At 48.1% G+C, this 24,565-nt stretch overlaps 1 protein-coding gene and 2 long non-coding RNA genes across 3 annotated transcripts in view; all 3 read left to right on the top strand.

Annotated features, from left to right (window-relative positions):
• LOC136640310 (zinc finger protein 850-like) overlaps positions 1–24,565 on the top strand; it is a 196,950-nt gene that overhangs the window by 62,136 nt on the left and 110,249 nt on the right. The window contains exons 10-12 of the mRNA XM_066615337.1: positions 20,892–21,671; positions 21,918–23,153; position 23,239. Coding sequence (XP_066471434.1) covers positions 20,892–21,671; positions 21,918–23,153; position 23,239 — 2,017 coding nt within the window. The remainder of the gene's footprint in view (positions 1–20,891; positions 21,672–21,917; positions 23,154–23,238; positions 23,240–24,565) is intronic.
• LOC136640547 (uncharacterized) lies at positions 882–9,939 on the top strand. Its single transcript, XR_010793805.1, has 3 exons — positions 882–1,009; positions 4,212–4,301; positions 9,547–9,939. It is a non-coding gene; the product is annotated as an uncharacterized lncRNA (long non-coding RNA).
• On the top strand, positions 12,181–20,561 carry LOC136640544 (uncharacterized). The gene is made up of 4 exons (XR_010793802.1): positions 12,181–12,259; positions 12,908–13,078; positions 16,487–16,646; positions 19,796–20,561. It is a non-coding gene; the product is annotated as an uncharacterized lncRNA (long non-coding RNA).

Genomic DNA, 24,565 nt, shown 5'->3' with positions numbered 1-24,565 from the left:
GAGGAGAAGAGCCCCCAGAGGGGCAGAGACACCCAGGCCCAAAGACAGCCAGGGAAGGAACATGGGAGTGGGCTGGGAAAAGGGATTGAGACAATCTCCTCTCCCAGAGAGACAATCCCCTCTCCAAGCTTTGGGACTCAGCACCTCAGCCTGTCTGGCGAGTTCAAAAGCAGTTGGGGATGAAGGGGGTCCCTAGTCAGTGGTGGGTGGAAGGGAAGAGGAGGGGTGGGAGAGGAACTCCCAGAGGGGCAGAAACACCCAGGCTGAAGGGCAGCCAGGGAAGGAAAAGGATGGGGAGGAGGTCTGTGAAGTGGAAAAGTGACAATCCCGCCCCCTTGCCAGCTAAGCTTTGGGTCTGCCCTTAAAGTGTTTTGTTTCTCTAGTGGGGATTTCTATAGCCCCTTCCTTTGCCTTCCCCACTGCAGCAGACATGTGGACTCAGCAGACATGGACGGACCACCTCAGCCCCTCTGCTGAGTCCAAATGCAGTGGTGGTGAAGGGGGAGTCCCAGTGGGGGGTGGGTGGGCAGGAGAAGCCCCCAGATGGGTAGAGATGCCCAGATTGGAAGCCCAGCCTGTGGAGGGAGAGGGGAGGGGGCTGAGAAGATCACCAACTGCAGCACCTCCCCACTGCATGCTAAGCTTTGGGTCTGCTCTGAAGCAGCTGGTGTGGTTGGAGGGGGTTTTGACAGGGATAGTTTAAAAGCTGGATCAGAGAGGGCCAGAAGGGGCCATTCAGCACTGAAACCCACGCGGGAAACGGGGGGGAGGTGTAGGAGGGACACTGGAGGACAATATTTTAGCCCTGGGACTGTTTATTGTGTTAACCACTGTACATTTTTTGCTCTTGGTTTCAACAGACACAGCTGGGACACAAATCATGAGAAAGAGAGGTGGAATTTGAAGCTCCAAAGGATTCTTCCTTCCTGATCCAAAAGAAGCACAGAGGTCATTAGAGAGCAGATCTCTTCCCAACAAGGAACGGAGGAGAACAGGGAGATCTTTCAAGGTGTGTGTCTCAGCAGTTAGTGTGGTGGTGTCTCACTCCACTTAGGACCAATGTGTCTGTTCTGGAAAACAGCCCTGCCAAGACATCTCTGCTGCATCTGTCCAGCTTCCACCCCCTGCATCTGCAATTCAGGGTTTCCCCCCACATCAGCTCTGATGGTCCTAATTACAGGACCTCACCTGGAATGGCCACAGCACCTGGCTTGCATGCTGCTGAATCTCCATCTTTGGGAGTCAGCTGTGTGGAAGGATAGCAAGCAGCAGGAGGACTGAATGGAGACAGAAAAGAGAATAGGGAAGGCAGGTCTTGGTTGGAAAGGCCAGGAAAGCTTTGAAGGAGCATTTTTAGCCAGGAGATTTAAAAGTGGGGAGGGAGATGACCAGACAGGCACAGAGGGGAAGAAATGGGGAGAAAGTGGCAGAATGAAGAAGCAAAGAAAGTGAATCAGGATGTGTAGGGCTCACCCCATTTGAGCATTTCTGGATGGAGCAAACGGGAACATCATGGCACAAAGAACTTCCAAGGGTAAGGGGAATTGCTTCCCCTTACCCTGGGTAACGCCGCAGAGGTCCAATGTGTCTACTTGGCTTTTCACCACCTAAAAAAGTGGTGCAGATCGTTGCCCACCCACCGCCTTCCCTCCCCCCACCCTGAAGCATCTCACAACCACCTTCCCCATGCCCCCCCCCCCGAACCCCGCATTGGCCTAATGTGGCTGGCACAGACTCACCTGTTGCCCAGAGTAAGCGGGTCCTGCGTCAGCCACCTTCCTTGAGCAGTGGCGCAAAAGTACTTTACGGCACTTTTGAGACACAGGTGTGCCAGTGCAAGGGAATTGTGCCAGCCCATTACCTTCTTTGGATCGCACCCCAAGACTATCATGCAATCCACACCTTCCTGAGAGTAAACCCCATAGACTCTAATGGAACTTCCTTCTGTGTAGACATGAATAGGATTGGGCTCTAACAGAGAAAGAAAGTATGTGGGGGGAACATAAGAACAGCCCCACTGGATCAGGCCATAGGCCCATCTAGTCCAGCTTCCTGTATCTCACATCGGCCCACCAAATGCCCCAGGGGGCACACCAGATAACAAGAGACCTGCATCCTCTTCAGGCTTGCATCAGCGAAATAGCTTCTGACAGAAGTGTAATGGGTTTAACTCCCCTCTGAAGCCTCTTGGTTCAACTCCCTCACCCCTGATACAGCTTGCACTTTTTTTAGAGCGGCTTCTTCAGTGGGGGGAGGAGAGAAGCCAGCTGTTAATAACCCCCAATGAATCAGAAATGCATGTTGCCCATATGGTCTTATGTGACCTCACAGGTCACAGCACTCAGTGAGAGAGCAGTTCTCAGGCACTTGGATGGCTCAGGGCCCAGTCCTATCCAACTTTCCAGCACTGATGCAGCCATATCAATGGAGTGTGCACTGCAATGTCTGTTCCCTTTCCTCAAGACTGCATTGCAGCTACAGAAACACTGGGAAACACTGGGAAGTTGGACAGGATTTGGACCTCAGTTCAGACACAAGCCTGAAAATGTAAGATCTGAAGAAAAGAAATGTGACTGTGACGAACATGGTAAAATCACTGAGTGGGTCTGCATCCATCTTGTAGACCTGAAGCCATTTTGAAGCTGCTATGGGAAAGTAGCTGGTTATGAGACAGTGACAACCTTCTCGTTCCTCCTGGCAAACGGCTGTGCTTGGAACTCTGCTGGCACCAAGATATCCACCCTCCTGCTGGTCTGTGTGGAAGCCTCTTACCAAGCAAGCACTCCCGCACAGACCTACTAGAAATGGCAGACTGCCAGCAGTCGCAGCAACACTTCAGTGCCAATGGCAGGCGGTCTGTTCTCTCCCCTCTCTGGCAGTCAGTGGGTGGGCACTCACTTGGTGAGATGCTGGAAGTGCTGGCGCTGGCTGTGGGCGGTCTGTTTTCCATCCTCTCTGGTGGTCCATGGGGAGTAGCTGCTGAATGAGAAACTGGAAGTGATTGAAGGCCATCTTTCTCTTCTGAGACCTGGTGGACCACTTCTCAGGGTCTCGTGGATCACCTGTGGTCTGTGGACCATGGGATGGGAACCACTGCCTTAAAGCAACAAGGTGCAGTTATGATTCTCCAGTTGGGAGGGGATGAGCGGGATTGCCCGGCATAGCATCAGGCAGTGAGGTCATCTTCCAGAAGCTTCAGCTGGTCTGTGTCTCTTTTTGAACAATAGTCACCTTCAAAGTGTGACAAAAACAGCTGCAAGGGTGGGAGAGGTCTGCGCCTCGTCATTCCATTGTGGACATCAGTTCGTATCTTCCAGAGGAGATTAGTAAGTCCAGGTGAATGTTAGGGAGAAGTCAGGAGCTTAGCGTTCTTGTTTTACTATTTTGTGTGAATGCAATAAAATAGGCCATCAGTAACATGTAACCAAATTTCTATTCTTTAAAGAAATCACACAGGCCTGTACATGTGTGAGAACCAAAGGAACCGATTCATTGAAATCTGGCCTGGGCTGCTCAGTCAAGCAACCAAAGGAAACCAGAACCTTAGGGCTTGCTGTTTGGGGGACACAGGGATTGCAGAGGCTGGGGAGTTAGCCCTTAGGACTTCAGCTTCCCTTGAGCTGGAGGACTGGCTGTTAAGAGGGGTGGTAGCATCCACCATAGGGCAAGTTGGCCCTGAGAAACCACACACCCAGCTGGCTGGGGTGTTGAGCCAGTAACATGGGGAATGCAGGAACATGTACTTCCCTTGAGGCTTTCTTGCCCTATGAAATGTTCCCTGCAATCTCACACAGTGCTGTGATCCTTGAAATGGAGGAGTACACTGGACCCTGGGGAAGAGACATCACTGACTCACTGGGAGTTGTTAAGCCAGTGAGATGTGGGGGGTGGGGCGGGTGAGAACATAGAGCAAAAACCACAACAGTTACACATTATAGAAAGGCATTTTGTTATTTCAGAGAATAAATACATTCGCATTCAATACCAAAATGATAAACGGAAGCTCCTGGACTTCCTTGTTCCTAATGCTCACCTGGACGCTCACCTGGAGAGCAGCTTCAAAATGGCTTCTGGCCTGCAAGGTGGAGTCAGGCCTAGCCAGAGTCTTTATCATGGTCATCGCAGATGGGGGTCAGAATAGGATGAGGTCTCTTGGGAAAGCCTTGATATGTTGTAGACCGAAGCAACTCATCTCCTTGTTTCCTTCTCAGGGGAATTTCCCAAACTTGCCTTTGTTTCCCAGCTGGAAGACAGGGAGGGTGCATTTTTCCAGGACTTCCAGGATGAAGAGAAATTGGCAGGTAATTTGGTTTATGTAGTATTGAAAACACAGCAGAAGCTTCTACTTAGAGGATATTGGCTGAATGGGGAGCCTTCACCATAATCTCCCCCCTCCCTGTGAGGTATGTTGATGCAGGTTATGATTAGCGCAAGTCAGCAAATTACACCTCTGCCATTCTGATCTTATCACTCAACTTGGGTGAACTGTAGACTGAAAGTGCCAGTGTGATCTGAGTTACTAAGGACACAATCCTGAGTCACCCTTGGGCTGGCACAAGTCTCTTGCACCAGCCCAGGAGGGTCGCAAATGTGACATAAAGCACACTGGCCCGCGGAGGCTCACTTCAGCCTCCACGCCAATGGAGGGACTGAGCTTTGCATCGGCTGAGCTCTGCTGATGCAAGACTCTGGGGTGGGCAGGGAAGAGGCGGGAGGGAGGCGTTCCAGGGCAGGGGGAGGGTGAGCGGCCCTGGGGGCAGGCAAGTGGGGAGTGGGAGGCGGGGCTGGAACCCCGCAGTTATGCTGGATCCCAACCTCCGTTCCTGGGGAGAACGGAGCAACTTGAAGCTGCTCCACTCTCCACTCTCTGGGTCCTAGGTGACCCATAGGGGCTGCAGTGGTTTACCCAGGGTTAAGGGGAAGAGCTTCCCCTTACCTTCGGCTGAGCCACTTTGCAGCCCTATCATGTGCTGGATACAGCGCAAGCCTCCTGGCTTGCCTATTCCAGCGCAAGATAAGACTGTGCTTTAAGACTCTGACCCTCCACATTCCTCTCCACCTGGAGACGCCTGGCTTGGGTCCTACAGTGGTACTGCCTTGCACAGAACTGTGGCAGGTGTGATAGCCCAGCAACACAGAAGTTTGTCACTGACAACCTTCCATGATGTGCTGGGGTCGCCTGTCCCATACTTTTTTGTTTTGGGTTGTGGCACAGAAAATTTTAAAGACCGCTATTGTACATTCTACTGGACCAGTGTTTCTCAAACTGTGGGTCAGTACCCACTAGGTGGGTTGTGAGCCAATTTCAGGTGGGTCCCCATTCGTTTCAATATTTTATTTTTCATATATTAGACTTGATGCCCCCCTGGTATGTGACTGCATTTAGGGAAATGTTACAGACCTGTACTTTTAACAAACTATTATGTATATTCTTTTAACAATGATAGTCAATGGGACTTACTTCTGGGTAAGTGTGGTAGGATTGCAGCCTAGGATAGTTAAAAATATTCCTGCTTGATGATGTCTCTTCCGGTCAGGACATCACTTTCAGTGGGTCCTGAGAGATTCTCATTCTAAAAAGTGGGTCCCAATGGTAAATGTGTGAGAACCACTGTACTGTTGAATCTGAGAGAAGCTACTGTGAGGCCTGAGAGAATCAAGCAGGAGGCCATCTCTCATGGCTGCTCCTTGAAATCGATACATCAACACATGCTTATGAGTTACTTAAAAAAAAAGGGGGGGGAATATTTATACATATACTTGATCTACATACGAACACTTTATGCAGCTTATGTTATTATATCAACGAGTGGCCTCCAGAGATCCTCAAAGAAATCCCTACGCAGTTGACGCCGATATGCCATTTGCTCGAATACTGATAAATGCAAAATATTGTTCGTCCATTGGGCAGATGTAGGTGGGCATCTCTCCTTCCAATGAAGTAATGGAAGTCTTTTTGCTACCGTGAGGGCACAGAGAGTCTATTTCAATTGTCCGGGTGTGAGTCTCCAGATAACGGGTAGATAATTAAGAATTACATACATATCTGTAAAATTTAAAGGTTGCTGTAGCACTAGCTTTATAGTATTAATTATTTCTTTCCAAAAGTTTACAACAACAGGACATGGCCACAACATGTGTAAGTGTAGCATTCAAACTCGAGCATCTCCAACATCTAGATTCATTGATAAGCCCTTTAAGGAATAGCCTCTGTGGTGTCCAATATATTCTAAAGACTATTTTTTGCTGTATTAGGCGTAATTTAAGATCTCTAGATATTGCCTGTATATTCTTAAGAACCACATCCCATTGCTCACCCAGAATAGGACATTCCAAATCAGAATTCCATTTAGTTTGGAGTAAATGTGTATCAGACTTAGTACATGACATTATATATTTATAAACAAATATCATTTTGGTCACTCACTTCTGCACCTTTTCCAGTTCCAGTATGTCCTTTATGAGATGCGGGGATCATAAGAACATGAGCAGAGTCCTCCTGGATCAGGTCAAAGGCTCGTGTAGTTCCTGTATCAGGTCAAAGCTTCCTGTATCTCACAGCAGCCCAACAAATGCCTCAGGGAGCACCCAAGACAATGAGTCACAAGCTGCCTCCTGGGGCTCTCTCCTGCATCTGGCACTCTGAGGTAGCCTACCTCGAAAAACAGGAACTTGCACATATACCTATCATGACTTGTAACTCATGATGGACCTTCCCTCCACAAACTTGTCCAATCTCCTCTTAAAGGCATCTAGGCCAGATGCTATCACTACCTCCTGCGACACGGAGTTCCACAGACCGACCACACACTGAATAAAGAAATATTTTATTTTGTCTGTTCTAACTCTCCCAACACTCAATTTTAGCGGATGTCCCCTGGTTCTGGTGTTGTGTGAGAGTGTAAAGAGCATCTCCCTATCCACTTTATCCTTCCCAGGCATAATTTTGTATGTCTCAATCATGTCCCTCCTCAGGTGTCTCTTTTCTAGGCTGAAGAGGCCCAAACGCCATAGCCTTTCCTCATAAGGAAGATGCCCAAGCCCCGTAATCGTCTTAGTCGCTCTCTTTTGCACCTTTTCCATTTCCACTATGTCTTTTTTGAGATGCGGCTGTTGCACGGTGTCTTTAGGGTTCAAAACAAACTCAGCAGACTGAAATTGTGGTGATTTCCAAGTCTTTATTCATTGCCAGCAATGGGCTTCTCTCGGTGGTTCAAAATGCGGAACACAGAGAGCTGTGGTCTCTCAGTGTCCCAGAGAAAAAAGCAACATTCCCTTCTGGGTGTGACCATTTATACCTGTAGGTTCTTTGTCTCGAGAAAACTCCAATCACATTTGTTAGAGCCTATGATGTCGGATATGGGGATTTTCATTGGCTATTGCCATATCTGGAGCATACATTAAATATCTCAGGTTACTGTATTCACCATTTTGGAGAACTCCTCCCCTTTCTGTAATGTCAATACTATTTCAAAAGGGGGCAGTGTGCCTCTATCTTAATTTTCCTAATTACACTAATCTGGTTATAATTCATTTATTTAAATCCGTGTTTATACTTATTTTATTCAGTATTTTATCCTCTCTTCTAATCTAATTTTAATTATTTTGTAACTTTTTCCTACAAGAAGTTATTATAGAAATTTCTGATTTCCATAAAATCTCTCTTCTCTGATATAAGTTGCATTTTCAAGAGAAATCTCTAGCTAGAGGCCTCTCTCTTATCGGATTCTGCCAACTTTGATATGTAGTTCATATCTGTTCTGTCAACTTTGAGTTTGAACAGACTCCCTGTTAATGAGTCTGTGCCTACCAAGATTAATTATTCTCATTACTAGAAATATTCTTAAATTCACTATCTATTCTGGCGCCTAGGAAAGTCTGGGCATTTTAGTTAGTTGTCAAATTTGAATTATTCCTGCTTAGATAAGAATTTCACATTCCATATTCCACATTAGCTGTACAGCATCTAATTTTGCAAGCCTCACTCTAAGGCAGACTTAAATCTTTTTAACTTTGGTTTTCCCTTATTAATTTAACTAATATTCAGCAAAGAATATACTTGCTAACTTCTGAGTTTACTAACAATAAATTTTGTAACATTCTATGTGCTACTCTCCTTTTAAATGACTTTAGAACAGCTTTTAAAGTCCCTATTTGGTACTTGAGCGTCTGAATCAAACTGTTCAGAAGCTGCATTTTCACTTGTGGACTTCATGTGGCTTCTGTTGACCTCTAATCTCTCCTACTAATTCTTTTACAACTTTTACCCAAACAAAACACTTCTGCTGGCAGTTTGCTTCTGTTTACTACTTCATCAGTTAACCCTCATCAGCCCCATTAGGGTTCATAATCTTGCTTCTGTCTTAGAGATCATAGAAGGCTCCCTCTTGTCTAAATGTAAGCTTTTCTTCTGCAGCCTAACTCTTAGATGTTACACTGTTTCTCTGTAAATACATTATTTTAAACTTTATCCTGGTTTAACAATGTCTTTTGGCTTTTAAAATAATCCAATATGCTCTTCTGTGTGTTTTTCCTTTCTCTGCTCAATGCTGTCTTGGGATTGCAGATGAAGGGGGGGGATTCCAGCAGCAAGCAGTTAGTCAAGGGGATTCTTTGAAGCTTCAGCTTGAATCTATAAATTTTACTAGTTAGCTTGACAACTAATTGCTGTTATCTTGATTGTGTCAAATTGGTTTATTGCTTAAGCAATTAACTACCTCTGTTTATCTATCTGGGACCTCTCTGTGTTAGGCTAGCTCTGACTCTGAAGGGTGACACAGAGTTCATTTGATTTTACCTATTCTCTATTTCCAAACTTATTTACTAACTTATTTACCCATTTCCTCTACTTATTATTCTTCTCCTTTAATTTTTGTTCTGATAAAAGAGCAATTAGGAAGTATCCTTGTTTCCTTCCTAACAGACTTTCCCTTGAGGACTCCCAGCTCGTAGTCCTTCCTCTAAGGCTTCTGGGTAAAATGGATCTAAACTCTTCTTGGCAACTGTGCTTGTGAACATGCTAACATACATATTCCTCTCTAACATAACATAACATTTGATTCATATAAATTCTGATATCCCAAATGCTCTCTCTCATGAGTCTTCTTTGTGAGATGTATTTGCATCTAAAATATTTTGGTTCAGCATAATGGCTACATACAACTTGTAACTTCCAGGGCCTTCCCTCACGGCGACCAGAACTGGACACAATACTCCAGGTGTGGCCTTACCATCAATTTGTACAATAGCATTACAATATTAGCCGTTTTGCTCTCAATACCTTTTCTAATGATCCCAAGCATAGAATTGGCCTTCTTCACTGCCTCCGCACATTGGTTTGACACTCTCATCAACCTGTCCTCCTCCACCCTAAGATTGCTCTCCTGATCTTGAAGTGAGAGCATATTATAAAACAAACCGAATGAAATGCATTCTGTCATGAGACATTCTAGAGACCCCTTCATGAACTTGAGTATGTGCTGGAACTACCAAAAGGGCAAAGGGCTGGGAAGCAGGATAATCTCTTGTTCCTCCTTTGTCTTGCAGAGAAGGATCAATAAGTAAATTAAGGAATGACTCCTGCTGCCTCAAGAGCCAACACACAGTGAGTAGACAGTGGAAAATGTAGGGAAGAGCTTTGTGTGGCAAGAAAAGAAGGAACATGCTTAGCCCATCAGACAGTTCAGTGGGGGCATTGACTGATTTTAGGTATCCTTCCTGGGAGGCCTCAGAAGGACCACAGAGATATGGAGATATTCTTAGTCTACCAAGGAAAAGACAAGAGACATCCTATAATCCTGCCCCCTGGAAGGAAGTAAAATAGTTGCTGATATCTTTACTGGTAATCAGCAACTATGTACAAACAAGAATGTACTGCGTGGACCTTTGGAATGTATCAAAAGCTGTGGAAAGAGATGCTTGGCACACAAGCTTTTTAAGCACCCGCCGACTTGCGTCCTTGTATTGCAATGTAAGATTTTTAAAACCCATCGCTGGTATTTTGGTTTCTTTCTTTCTGCACACCAGGCAGAACCCTCAACTTCCTGTCACAGACAGCTCCGAATCCAAAGCCTCTATGTGCAGTTTGGATACTTTGCCCCAATGTGCAGGACTTGACAGTTACTTATGGCTCTGGCAGGCTTAAGTTAAGCAGCTCCAGATTCCTAGAGGGGCAAATGGGGGGAGGGCAGGAGGGAGACTGAGTGGGAAGCTACTTCCTTCTCTCCCCCCCCCCCCATCTGCCTTCTCTGGTGAGTCCCTGTTTGGGGGGTAAAGCAGAGTCTTAGGGCTGCAGTGGGTGGAAAGGAAGGGAAGGGGGGGGAGAGAAGCCCATAGAAGGGCAGGCACTGGCTCAAAGCCCAGGCAGGGAAGGGCAGGGGGCTGGGAGGACAAACAGCAACCCCCCTCAATTGCATGGGACTGAATGGGGGTCCCATGCTGAAGAGGGTGGAAGAGAAGAGGAAGGGGAAGAGGAGCCCCCAGGTGGGGCAGACAGAGAGGCTCAGAGACCAGCCAGGGAAGGGTAGGGGGCTAGAAAAACAGCAACACCCCTATTTGCATGGGGCTGAATGGGGTCCCAGGCTGAAGAGAGTGGAGATGAAGAGGGAGGGGGAGAGGAGCCCCCAGGTGGGGCAGACAGACAGGCTCAGAGTCCAGTCAGGGAAGCGCAGGGGGCTAGAAAGACAAACAGCAACACCCTTCAATTGCATGGGGCTGAATGGGGGTCCCAGGCTGAAGTGGGTGCTAGAGAAGAGGGAGGGGAGGAGGATAAGCCCCCAGGTGGGGGAGACAGATAGGCTCAGAGCCCAGCCAGAGAAGGTCAGGGGGCTGGGAAGACAAACAGCAACACCCCCCATTCGCATGGGGGTGAATGGGGGTCCCAGGCTGAAGAGGGGGGAAGAAGAAAAGGGAGGGGGAGAGGAGTCCCCAGGTGGGCAGACAGAGAGGCTCAGAGCACAGGTAGGGAAGGGTAGAGGGCTGGAAAGACAAACAGTGACACCCCCCATTTGTATGGGGCTGAATGGGGGTGCCAGGTTGAAGAGGGAAAGTCCCTGCAGAGAAGCAGGGGGTGGCCAGCAAAGCCCCACACAGGAAACTGTGCGTGGCAGCTGGAAAACTTCAGCTGCTGCATGAAGTTTAGGGGGGGGGAACACATCCATGGTCTCCCCTCCGAGTCTGCCCCTGACCAGGATGCAGCTCTCTTGTGACCTGGTGGGCCCATCTGGTGGGCCACTGTGAGATGCAGGAAGCTGGACTAGATGGTCCTTGGGCCTGATCCAGTAGGGCTCTCTTATTTTCTTACACTCCTGAACTCTGGCTGCAAATGAGGGCCAGGCTGTTGTAAAAGGGGGAATTCAGGCAGGTACAGCTTTTCTACTCCTGGCATGCAAAAAATTAAGAACATAAGAACAGCCCCACTGGATCAGGCCATAGGCCCATCTAGTCCAGCTTCCTGTATCTCGCAGCGGTCCACCAAATGCCCCAGGAAGCACACCAGATAACAAGAGACCTCATCCTGGTGCCCTCCCTTGCATCTGGCATTCTGACATAACCCATTTCTAAAAACAGGAGGTTGCGCATACACATCATGGCTTGTACCCCGTAACGGATATTTTCCTCCAGAAACTTGTCCAATTCCATTTTAAAGGCATCCAGGCCAGATGCCATCACCACATCCAGTGGCAAAAATTCCACAGATTGACCACATGCTGAGTAAAGAAATATTTTCTTTTGTCTTCCTCATAAGGAAGGTGCCCCAGCCCAGGAATCATCTTAGTCACTCTCTTTTGCACCTTTTCCATTTCCACTATATTGTTTTTGAGATGCAGCGACCACAACTGGACGCAATACTCCAGGTGTGGCCTTACCATCGATTTGTACAACAGCATTATAATACTAACTCTTTTGTTCTCAATACCTTTTCTAATTCTCTTGGCTGCACAACTGCTAAATGCACCAGGAGTTTTAACCCCCCTTTGGATCTGGTTCCACTGAGTGCATCAGAATATACCAGATTTTCCCAAAGCAGCAGGGCAGCTGAAGAGTCTTTCAGCACAGGGACAAGCCAAAAGGTAAAACTACAACTCCCAGGATGCTCTGTATCTTGGAAAGGAGGAGGGGAAGGACTTCAAGTACCAGCATGCACTGGGGTCACTGGAATGCTTCTGAAGAGCCCCTGCAAAGACTTTCCAGCCTCCTGGACTCAGGGACAGGACATCATGCTGGGGAAAGAGACCCTGAAGAGCCACCTGCAGCCTGGGTGGGGGAGAGTTGATGATCAGCTTGCATTGGGGGAATGGGGGCGGAGAAGGGGATGCCCAGCTGGAGGAGATGCACCTCCTGCCCCACCTGGGAGTTGGGGGGTCCAGACTTTGACAACCTGCAAAGAGACCTTCCTCTTCCCAGAGGAGCAGAAGGGGGTGGGCTTCCGGCTCTGCCCCTTCCTTTGCTTCCTCTGCTCAAGTGTCTGAGTCATGCTGCAAAGAGGAGGGTCCCAGGGCTGCAGTGGCAGAAAGGAATCAAGAGGGGTGGGAGAGGAGCCCCCAGGGGGCAGAGGCAGCCAAGCTCAAAGCCCAGCTGGTGAAGGGAAAGGGGGGGCTGAGAAGAGGAGTTGCGACAGTCGTCGTCGTCCCCCCCCCGCTTGCATCCTAAACTTTGGGTCTGCTCTGGGAAGGCTTGATTTTCTGGTGGGGGTTTTGGCAGGGACAGTGGAACAGGGAGGACCAGCAGGGGCCCTTCAGCAGTGAAACCCCTGCAGAAAACTGTGGGGGGTGGAGGGGACCCTGGAGAGCAGGTTCTGGAGCCCCAAACTGTTCCTGAAACTGTGTCGATGGGTGCTTTTGAACTCTTGTTGTGTTTTTCATGCATGCCGGATCTTTGATACTGTTTATTGTTTGAATCATTGCAGGTCTCTTTGCTGAAGTTTGCAGCCGAAAAGGATCCTTTCAGCAGCTCCCTGGGAAGAGGAGGAGGGGATGCCCAGAGGTGATGTGCCTCCTCACTTGGGATCCTCTGCAAAAAATCTTAGCCTTACAAGGAGCTACTCTGGATTCCTAGAAGAGCAAAAAGGGGAGGGGATGTGAGTGAGTAGGGAAGCCCCTTCCTTTGCCTCCTCTGTTATGTGAAAATCCCCTTTTTCCTTTCAAGTTGTAATTTTATGTCTGGTTAAAATATAATGCAGGCAAAACCTCAACACATTTAAACTTCTCACAATCAGGTCAAGCCACAAGATCATGGCTGCACATAAGAACATAAGAACAGCCCCACTGGATCAGGCCATAGGCCCATCTAGTCCAGCTTCCTGTATCTCACAGCAGCCCACCAAATGCCCCAGGAAGCACACCAGATAACAAGAGACCTGCAAGGCATCCTGGGAATTGTAGTTAAGAACATAAGAACAGCCCCACTGGATCAGGCCATAGGCCCATCTAGTCAAGCTTCCTGTATCTCACAGCAGCCCACCAAATGCCCCAGGGAGCACACCAGATAACAAGAGACCTCATCCTGGTGCCCTCCCTTGCATCTGACATAGCCCATCTCTAAAATCAAGAGGTTGCACATACACATCATGGCTTGTATCCTGTAATGGATTTTTCCTGCAGAAACTTGTCCAATCTCCTTTTAAAGGCATCTAGGCTAGACGCCAGCACCACATCCTGTGGCAAGGAGTTCCACAGACTGACCACACGCTGAGTAAAGAAATATTTTCTTTTGTCTGTCCTAACCTGCCCAACACTCAATTTTAGTGGATGTCCCCTGGTTCTGGTATTATGTGAGAGTGTAAAGAGCATCTCCCTATCCACTCTGTCCATCCCCTGCATAATTTTGTATGTCTCAATCATGTCCCCCCTCAGGCATCTCTTAGGCTGAAGAGGCCCAAACGCCGTAGCCTTTCCTCATAAGGAAGGTGCCCCAGACCTGTAATCATCTTAGTTGCTCTCTTTTGCACCTTTTCCATTTCCACTATATCTTTTTTGAGATGCGGCGACCAGAACTGGACACAATACTCCAGGTGTGGCCTTACTATAGATTTGTACAACGGCATTATAATACTAGCCATTTTGTTCTCAATATCCTTCCTAATGATCCCAAGCATAGAATTGGCCTTCTTCACTGCCGCCACACATTGGGTCGACACTTTCATCGACCTGTCCACCACCACCCCAAGATCTCTCTCCTGATCTGTCACAGACAGCTCAGAATCCATCAGCCTATATCTAAACTTTTGATTTTTTGCCCCAATGTGCATGACTTTACACTTACTGACATTGAAGCGCATCTGCCATTTTGCTGCCCATTCTGCCAGTCTGGAGAGATCTTTCTGGAGCTCCTCACAATCACTTCTGGTCTTCACCACTCGGAAAAGTTTGGTGTTGTCTGCAAACTTAGCCACTTCACTGCTCAACCCTGTCTCCAGGTCATTTATGAAGAGGTTGAAAAGCACCGGTCCCAGGACAGAGCCTTGGGGCACACCGCTTTTCACCTCTCCATTGTGAAAATTGCCCATTGACACCCACTCTCTGCTTCCTGGCCTCCAACCAGTTCTCAATCCATGAGAGGACCTGTCCTCTAATTCCCTGACTGTGGAGTTTTTTCAGTAGCCTTTGGTGAGGGACCGTGTCAAACGCCTTCTGAAAGTCCAGATATATAATGTCCACAGGTTCTCCCACATCCACTTGCCTGTTGACCTTTTCAAAGAATTCTATAAGGTTTGTGAGGCAAGACTTACCCTTACAGAAGCCATGCTGACTCTCCCTCAGCAAGGCCTGTTCGTCTATTTGTTTTGAGATCCTATCTTTGATGAGGCATTCCACCATCTTACCCGGTATGGATGTTAGGCTGACCGGCCTATAGTTTCCCGGGTCCCCCCTCTTTCCCTTTTTAAAAATAGGCATGACATTTGCTATCCTCCAATCTTCTGGCACCGTGGCCGTTTTGAGGGACAAGTTGCATACCTTAGTCAAGAGGTCTGCAACTTCATTCTTCAATTCCTTAATAACTCTTGGGTGGATGCCATCAGGGCCCGGTGACTTATTGATCTTTAATTTATCAATGAGGTCTGAAACATCTTCTCTTTTAACCTCTATCTGACTTAACTCCTCGGTCAGGAGGGGCCGTTGAGGCAGTGGTATCTGCACAACTTGCACTTCCCTGTGATTATACATTAAAAAGTCTGGAAGAGTAGATCATTGATTAAGTCAATCACTGAATATGCAAACACCTTAGAGGGCAAAGACTCTAGCAGCAAAGACTAAACCATTGTATTACCTAACCTCCACCTAAATCGTTGATTATTGTTAACTAAATCACTGCTATTGTGTGCATCCTGACTCCAAATTCCCAGCAGGAGGGACAGAAAGCAAGCTACCCCCCCCCCAGGTCAGCCTTGGCAGATAAGCTGACTTCCTGTTCACCAGTTTCTCTTGCTTGCTCCACCTGTCCCACTGTGTGTGGTGAGCATGCGCATCCAGATCAGCTTTAGGACACATCCGGGTCACCCAGGGTCAGCAAAAACCCTTAAAAAGAGAAGGCTGCCATGTGCTCGCTCTCTCTCTGGCTGCCCTTCCAAGGCAGGTCCTCCCTCCAGGACTCCCCCCCCCCCAATCCATCTGCTCCTCAGGACAGGTAACTATATCTGCCTCTGGAACCTTTAACCCTCTCACCTCCCTTTCTTTCCCCTTCTCTCCCCCATCTTTAGTCAGCAACTGGGTTATGCAGACCAGGGACCCCTAAAATCCTTCCCTAATATCCTTCTCTTTTCCTAATCTTCTCGGATGCACTGAATACCCTTCACACGCAACCACCATGAAAGCTAGGTACAATATATATAAGGACTAGTACCACAAAATATGCATTATGTTTATCTGTGTGCTTTTGTAATAAAAATATAATCTTTGATTGAAAGTTATCTTTCTCCCAGTCTCCTCTTTAAGCTAAACAAGGGATTTTCTCTGCATTACACTTTCTTGTTATCTAGCCTGCAATCCTGAAGTTTCCAAAAGGGTAATATAATAATTCCCCTTAAAACATAACAGCCCTTTTTGGCAACACCTCCACCCCAGCAAACATGTGGACTCAGCAGACATGGACTCACCACCTCAGCCCCTCTGCTGAGTCCAAATGCAGTTGTGGCGCAGGGGGAATCCCAGGGCAGAGGTGGGTAGAAAGGAGACGCTCCCCCGCCTTGTGGAGATGCCCAGATTGGAAGCCCAGCCAGTGGAGGGAAAGGGGAGGTGGCTGAGAAGAAGACCAACTGCAGCGCCTCCCCATTGCATGCTAAGCTATGTGTCTGCTCTCAGTTCCTGTGGTGTGGGTTTAGACATGGGCAATTTAAAAGCTGAAACAGAGAGGGCCAGAAGGGGCCATTCAGCACTGAAACCCATGCAGAGAAGGGGGTGTGTAGGAGGGACACTGGAGGACAGTATTTTAGCCCTGGGACTGTTGATTGTTTTAACTATTGTACATTTTTTCCTCTTGGTTTCAACAGATGCAGTTGGGATAAGTATTGTAAGAAAGAGAGGTGGAATTTGAAGCTGAAAAGGATCCTTCCTTGCCTGATCCAAAAGAAGCGTAGAAGTCATTAGAGAACTGGTCTCTTCCAGATAAGGAACAGAGGAGGACAAAGCAAAGCCAGGTGATCTTTCAAGGTGTGTGTCTCAGCAGGTTGGGGGTGCTGGAGTCTCATTCCACTTAGGACCAAAGTGCCCAGACATCTCTGCTGCATCCAACCAGCTTACAGCCCCTGCAGCTGCAATGGGCAAATTTAGAGAATTGTAGAACTGCCCAGTGACCATAAGGGTTTATGGCTACTTGATCACCCTGAGGGTAATAAAAAGATTACCCGGCCATAAAGGAGTGTGGTCTGATTTCCTTCACACCCAGCTAGTCTTGGAAATGGAGGCCATTTCCAAGAATCTGCATACAGCACGGCTCCTATCCACCCCACAAGACTGCCGTCCTTGAGTAGACTGGAGCGTAGAGGCCCTGACCCCTTAGACCAGGGGTCTGCAACCTTAAACACTCAAAGAGCCATTTGGACCCATTTTCCGGAGAGAAAAAACCTCAGGAGCCACAAAACCCTTTTGACATCTAAAATGAAGATAATACTGCATATATAGTTTTTTTTCACCTTTATGCTCTTATAGGTCCCATTTTAATAATGTAGCCCCCTCTTGTAGCTTTTAGTTAGATTTGTCATACATTCTTGTCCTGTGTTTTCAGACGCCTGGTCCTCTATGGTGTTTTGCCTGATTCCAAGGCCATTCTCTGCCTGGAGAATTAGGTCTACTTTAAGCAAATTAGCTCCTCTTCTTTCCCCCAACAAATGACCCTGGTTCTGCCCTGCAGTCCTGCTGGACCCCACCTCCAGGGTAGCTCACCTGTTCAACCTGCAGAGGTCCTCTCTCCTGCCAGCAGCCTCCCACCACTACAGCAGACCCTGGGTCCTCAGTAGGTCTTGGGCACAGCAGCCACACACCAAACTCCTGTGTCTCCAGCAGTCCATTAGTCACAAAGTCAGTCAGAGCATCCAGGGCAAAGTCCAAAGTCAATAAGCCAAGTCACAGTCCAAGATCAGATTCCAAAGTAAGTCAGAGTATCCAAGTCAAAGTCAATTAGCCTAGCCTCTCCTACCTCCAACCTGAACTCCTTCTACAACCCACACCCCCTTCCTCAGGTGCTCCTTATATCCCTGAGGGCCCTATTGCCTTCAAGTGGCTGCAGCTGAGCAGCACACTCTGCTGGATGCCCAGGCCTTACCCTTAAAGGGGCCACTGCTGACACCACATCTACCTCCTCACCAGATCTTCCAGGACTCCAATACATATGTTGGTTATGACATCTGCTTATCTTACATGGATACTAAAGAACTCCCCCCACCTTCCAGAGGCACCCTGCTGGAAGGAAAAAAGGACACAGACTCCAGAGAAGAAGCCAAAGCTGGGGGGGAAGGTGGGGGGGGCAACCACAGGCCAGCTTCTGCCCTGCCTGCCTGCCCTCCCTCCCTCCCTCACTCAGGCTGCAACCCTCTCCACACTATCCTGGGAGTAAGCCCCATTGGCTACAATGGGACTTCTGAGCAGACAAGTTGGTTGGAGCTCTCAGGCTGCAGTCCTCTCCGCACTTTCCTGGGAGGAAGCCTTACTGACTACTTGTGAGTAGACCTGCATAGGTGGGGGCTGAGGCTGCAGCCCTCCACACCTTCCTGGGAGGAAGCCCCACTGACTACAGCAGTGCTTACTTGTGAGTAGACCTGCACAGGAGGAGGCTGAGAATACAGCCCTCCACACCTTCCTGGGAGTAGCCCAGGGACTACATCGGGGCTTACTCTGGAACAGACCTGCATGGGCTCCCACTCACCTGCCCTTGCACTTGGTCTTGAGCAGGCTTCAAGGCTGCCATCCCAGGCACCCTTTCCTGGGAGCAAGCTTCATCCACTGTAATGGGGCTTACTACTGAGTAGACACACAGGATGTCTCCTCTGCTGTGGAGGAAAAGCCTCTCCTTGCACTGAGTGGGGACCTGCTCAGGGAAAGGCGGGCTGCAAGGGCTCACAATGGCTGAGGAGGAGGGCAGCTCAGGATTGGCTGGTGGTCAGCCAGTGAAGGGCCCTGAGCCATTCCAACAGAAAAAGCCAGGAGCCTGCTGGATGCTGATTGGCTGAGCCTGCTGGAGAGTTGGGGAAGGGAAAAACAGGGAACTTAAGCCTGCAGAGAGGGCAAAATTGAAAAAGGAAACCAATGTGGGGCAGGTGGGGGTGAAGGGAGAGGAGGGCAGTGAGCTCAGGGGGCAGAGGGAAGCAGCCTGCACTCCCAACACAGGTGCCTCCTGTCATACTCTTTGCCACTTTCACCTGGAGGAGCCTCAGCAGACAGCTGAAAGCCGCATGCGGCTGTAGAGCCACAGGTTGCTGACCCCTGCCTTAGACCCTCTTTCCTGAGGTGTCAAGGGACTCTCTCAACACCTAAGAGAGAGGAAACAGAGAGCAAAAATCAGAGCTTAGTTTACATTTTTGGTGGGTCGTGAAACTGACAAGCTGATAGCTAACGAGGAAAATGTATTGAACCCTATGAAAACAATAATGGAGAAGCATGTACGTGCTTACTCATAAGTAGGTGACCGTGCCTTGGTCCAAAGCAAATGGGAATGCAAGGCCACCAGTCAGATCTGATGACTGTGGAACTCAACAGTGCTCCAGGAGGTGGTCGTCCCCTCCCCCAACAATAGTAGAAAGAATGAAGACCAAAGCATGAGCAGGTGGTAAAGTGAAACATTTTTTTAGTCTGATAAAGCTAGGTGGTCCCAATAGAGTGTTGATTTAAAAAAGTGTGTCCTGGTGCTAGAATGTTTGGGAACCACGGTTGTAGAGGAATATTCCACTGCACTCTTGGACCTCGTAGTTTCAATCGTTCTCCTCCCAGATCTTCTCTTCTGTCCTAGGCTGCCTCCTGCCTGTTTCTCCTTTCAGGTGGGTGCAGTAACTGCTTTATCCTAATTGAGGTTTGGGTGACACCAGCACCATCGAAAGAGGGTTTTGCAGACGTGCCCCGGCTGATCTCCAGCTTATGTGGAACTGTCCCTCCAGGCTTATTTGTTTGTTAGTGCTCAAGCTCATTCAGTATTTATTGCGATTTTTAAAGAAACAAACACGTTCATCGACAAGCCCCGGTATAGAAAGGACAGAATTCAGTGCCACTGAACCCACTGGGTTTTACTTCTGAGTATATACACCTAGATGTGTGTGTTTGAGGTCCCGTTTCTCTATTGTGCTGCTAAACAAGTTTCCCTCTCCTTGCAGCAAGCTACAGAGAAGACAGTGAAGACCAGAGGGAGCCATGTGGGGTGTCACTGGAAACAACTACATGTGACCTGCAGGAAGTGACTTTTAGAGACCAGGATGGATCGGTGAGGCAGGAGGGAAGCCCAGCTCCTCTCTGGAGTACTCAGGGCCCAAATCTATTCAACTTTCCAGCACTGAGGTAAGGGAACAAACATCTTGAGGAGGGCTGTGCAACTGCCTCCTTACCACAGGATGCAGCATGGCTGCGCCAGCACTGGAAAATTGGAAAGGATTAGACCCATCAGGGTTATGATGGACATGAAATCCTGATCAAGCAGGAACATCTCAAAGGGAAGAGAAGAAAGAGGCTTCCATTGCAGCAGGAGAGAATCAGTTGTACATCCAACATTACTAAACTCAGCAAAATTCACACAGAGAAGATATGAAAAAGGGAGAAACCTGCACATTAAAAAGATCAAGGATGCAGAAGGGAAATGAGAAAGAGAAATGGAAAAATGAATCTGGTACTCATCAGAATGGAGATTTCGTTGTCATCCCAGTTAAACCACAAAATGGAATTGGAAAGAGGAAAGAGAAGTGCCCCCAATGTGCACGGATCCCAAGAGTAAATCACAACTAAGAAGACATCAAAGAACCACACAGGGGGAAAACCATAACAGTGCTTGGAGTGTGGAAAGAGCTTGAGTCAGAGCTCAGACATGACTGTGCATAAAAGAACCCCCCTCAAGGGATAAACTGTATCAATGCTTGGAGTGTGGAAGAGCCTCAGGATGTACCCAAGCCTGACTGTGCATCAAAGGACCCATGCAGGTGAGAAAACTTATCAATGCTTGGAGTGTAGAAAGAACTTCAGTCAGAGCTCACAGCTGACTAAGCATCAAAGGATCCACAGTGGGGAGAAACCACATCTATGCTTGGAGTGTGGAAAGAGCTTCAGTTGCAGCTCAACCTTGACTAAGCATCAAAGAACCCACACAGGGGAAAAGCCATACCAATGCTTGGAGTGTGGAAAGAGCTTCAGTAGAAGGTTAAACTTGACTGGGCATCAAAGGACCCACACAGGGGAGAAACCATATCAATGCTTGGAGTGTAGAAAGAGCTTCAGTAGGAGCTCACAGCTGACTTCGCATGAAAGGATCCACACAGGGGAGAAACCACATCTATGCTTGGAGTGTGGAAAGAGCTTCAGTTGCAGCTCAACCTTGACTAAGCATCAAAGAACCCACACAGGAGAAAAACCATATCAATGCTTGGAGTGTGGAAAGAGTTTCCGTTGCAGCTCAACCCTGACTAAGCATCAAAGAACCCACACAGGGGAGAAACCATATCAATGCTTGGAGTGTGGAAAGAACTTCATTCAGAGCTCACAGTTGACTTTGCATCAAAGGATCCACACAGGGGAGAAACCACATCTATGCTTGGAGTGTGGTAAGAGCTTCAGTTGCAGCTCAACCTTGACTAAGCATCAAAGAACCCACACAGGGGAAAAGCCATACCAATGCTTGGAGTGTGGAAAGAGCTTCAGTACGAGCTCATACCTCACTTTGCATCAAAGGACCCACAGAGGGGAGAAACCATATCAATGCTTGGAGTGTGGAAAGAGCTTCAGTAGAAGGTTAAACTTGACTGGGCATCAAAGGACCCACACAGGGGAGAAACCATATCAATGCTTGGAGTGTGGAAAGAGCTTCAGTAGGAGCTCACAGCTGACTTCGCATGAAAGGAGCCACACAGGGGAGAAACCATATCAATGCTTGGAGTGTGGAAAGAGCTTCAGTTGCAGCTCAACCTTGACTAAGCATCAAAGAACCCACACAGGGGAGAAACCATATCAATGCTTGGAGTGTGGAAAGAACTTCATTCAGAGCTCACAGTTAACTTTGCATCAAAGGATCCACACAGGGGAGAAACCACATCTATGCTTGGAGTGTGGAAAGAGCTTCCGTTGCAGCTCAACCTTGACTAAGCATCAAAGAACTCACACAGGGGAGAAACCATATCAATGCTTGGAGTGTGGAAAGAACTTCATTCAGAGCTCACATCTGATTTTGCATCAAAGGATCCACACAGGGGAGAAACCACATCTATGCTTGCAGTGTGGTAAGAGCTTCAGTTGCAGCTCAACCTTGAGTAAGCATCAAAGAACCCACACAGGGGAAAAGCCATACCAATGCTTGGAGTGTGGAAAGAGCTTCAGTACGAGCTCATACCTCAGTTTGCATCAAAGGACCCACACAGGGGAGAAACCATATCAATGCTTGGAGTGTGGAAAGAGCTTCAGTAGGAGGTTAAACTTGACTGGGCATCAAAGGACCCACACAGGGGAGAAACCATATCAATGCTTGGAGTGTGGAAAGAGCTTCAGTAGGAGCTCACAGCTGACTTCGCATGAAAGGAGCCACACAGGGGAGAAACCATATCAATGCTTGGAGTGTGGAAAGAGCTTCAGTACGAGCTCAAACCTGACTGTGCATCAAAGGACCCACACAGGGGAGAAACCATATCAATGCTTAGAGTGTGGAAAGAGCTTCCGTTTCAGCTCAACCCTGACTAAGCATCAAAGAACCCACACAGGGGAGAAATCATATCAATGCTTTGAGTGTGGAAAGAACTTCATTCAGAGCTCACAGCTGACTTTGCATCAAAGGATCCACACAGGGGAGAAACCACATCTATGCTTGGAGTGTGGAAAGAGCTTCAGTTGCAGCTCAACCTTGACTAAGCATCAAAGAACCCACACAGGGGAAAAGCCATACCAATGCTTGGAGTGTGGAAAGAGCTTCAGTAGGAGCTCAAACCTCACTTTGCATCAAAGGACCCACACAGGGGAGAAACCATATCAATGCTTGGAGTGTGGAAAGAGCTTCAGTAGGAGGTTAAACTTGACTGGGCATCAAAGGACCCACACAGGGGAGAAACCATATCAATGCTTGGAGTGTGGAAAGAGCTTCAGTAAGAGCTCAAACCTGACTGTGCATCAAAGAACCCACACAGGGGAGAAACCATATCAATGCTTGGAGTGTGGAAAGAGCTTCCGTTTCAGCTCAACCCTGACTAAGCATCAAAGAACCCACACAGGGGAGAAATCATATCAGTGCTTTGAGTGTGGAAAGAACTTCATTCAGAGCTCAAACCTGACTGTGCATCAAAGGACCCACACAGGGGAGAAACCATATCAATGCTTGGAGTGTGGAAAGAGCTTCAATAGGAGCTCAACCCTGACTAAGCATCAAAGGACCCACACAGGGGAGAAACCATATCAATGCTTGGAGTGTGGAAAGAGCTTCAGTAAGAGCTCAAACCTGACTGTGCATCAAAGAACCCACACAGGGGAGAAACCATATCAATGCTTGGAGTGTGGAAAGAGCTTCCGTTTCAGCTCAACCCTGACTAAGCATCAAAGAACCCACACAGGGGAGAAATCATATCAATGCTTTGAGTGTGGAAAGAACTTCATTCAGAGCTCAAACCTGACTGTGCATCAAAGAACCCACACATGGGAGAAACCATATCAATGCTTGGAGTGTGGAAAGAAATTCATTCAGAGCTCACAGCTGCATCAAAGGATCCACACAGGGGAGAAACCATATCAATGCTTAGAGTGTGGAAATTGCTTCAGTCAGAGCTCACACCTGGCTCTGCATCAAAGTACCCACACAGGGTAGTAGCCATATTAATGCTTGGAGTGCGGAAAGAGCTTCAATAGGAGCTCAAACCTGACTCTGCATCAAAGAACCCACACAAGGGAGAAACCACATCAATGCTTTTAGTGTGGAAAGAGCTTCGGGATGAATTCAAGCCTGACTGTGCATCAGATCACCCCCACAGGGGAGAAAGCTTAGAAATGCTTAGAGTGTGGAAAGCGTTTCCCTGGAAAACAAGCCTGTCAGTGCATCAAAGCATTAAAGAACTCAGAATGGGAAGAATCCATATCGCCATACATCGTTTGGAGCTCCAATCTGACAGCATATCAAGCACACCTTAATCGGGAGCAGCCACATAAATGCTTGGAGTCTGTAGGAAGTTTCACTCATTCCTTTATAGTACAGGTCGGTTCTCTGCTTCCCGAACCCCCGCAGATACCAAAACAGATGGATAACCAATTCTGTGGCTTGGGGCCCTCACCTGACTTCCGGATGCGACAGGAAGGGCCTTCTTGTGATATCCAAAGGGCTCAGAAAACCTCCCAGATGCAACCAAAAGGCACTTCCATTCATGTCCCGGAGGTTCTTTGTGAGTCCTCCAGCCAGATGTTCTCAACCTGCAGTGGGATGGGTCCTGACAGATTCTCATTCTAAAAAATGGGTCCTGGTGCTAAATGTGTGAGAACCACTGCTGTACTCATCAAGGTAGTCTTCAGAACACAAGGCAGGATTGGTGGGTCCAGACCTGGAAAGAGACCTTCCTCCTCCCAGAGGAGCAAAGGGGGGTGGGAACCACTTCCTGCTCTGCCCCTTCCTTTGCGCCTCCTCTGCTCAAGTGTCTGAGTCAGCAGCTCCCCCTCCCATGCTGCAAGGGGGGGGTCCCAGGACTGCAGTGGTAGGAAGAAATTAAGAGGGGTGGGAGAGGAGCCCCCAGGGGGATGAGGCAGTCAAGCTCAAAGCCTGGCTGGTGAAGGGAAAGGGGGGCTGAGAAGAGGAGCTGCAACACCAAACTTTTCCAAATGGTGAAGACGAGATCAGATTGTGAAGAGCTCCAGAAAGATCTCTCCGAACTTCAGACTGGGCAGCAAAATGGCAGATGCGTTTCAATATAAGTGAGTGTAAA

This window comes from Tiliqua scincoides, chromosome 2 (assembly GCF_035046505.1).
Source record: "Tiliqua scincoides isolate rTilSci1 chromosome 2, rTilSci1.hap2, whole genome shotgun sequence".
In the NCBI taxonomy this organism is placed as follows: domain Eukaryota; kingdom Metazoa; phylum Chordata; class Lepidosauria; order Squamata; family Scincidae; genus Tiliqua; species Tiliqua scincoides.
The sequence above is the reverse complement of the archived record's forward strand: the minus strand, read 5'-3'. Positions and strand labels throughout refer to the sequence as shown.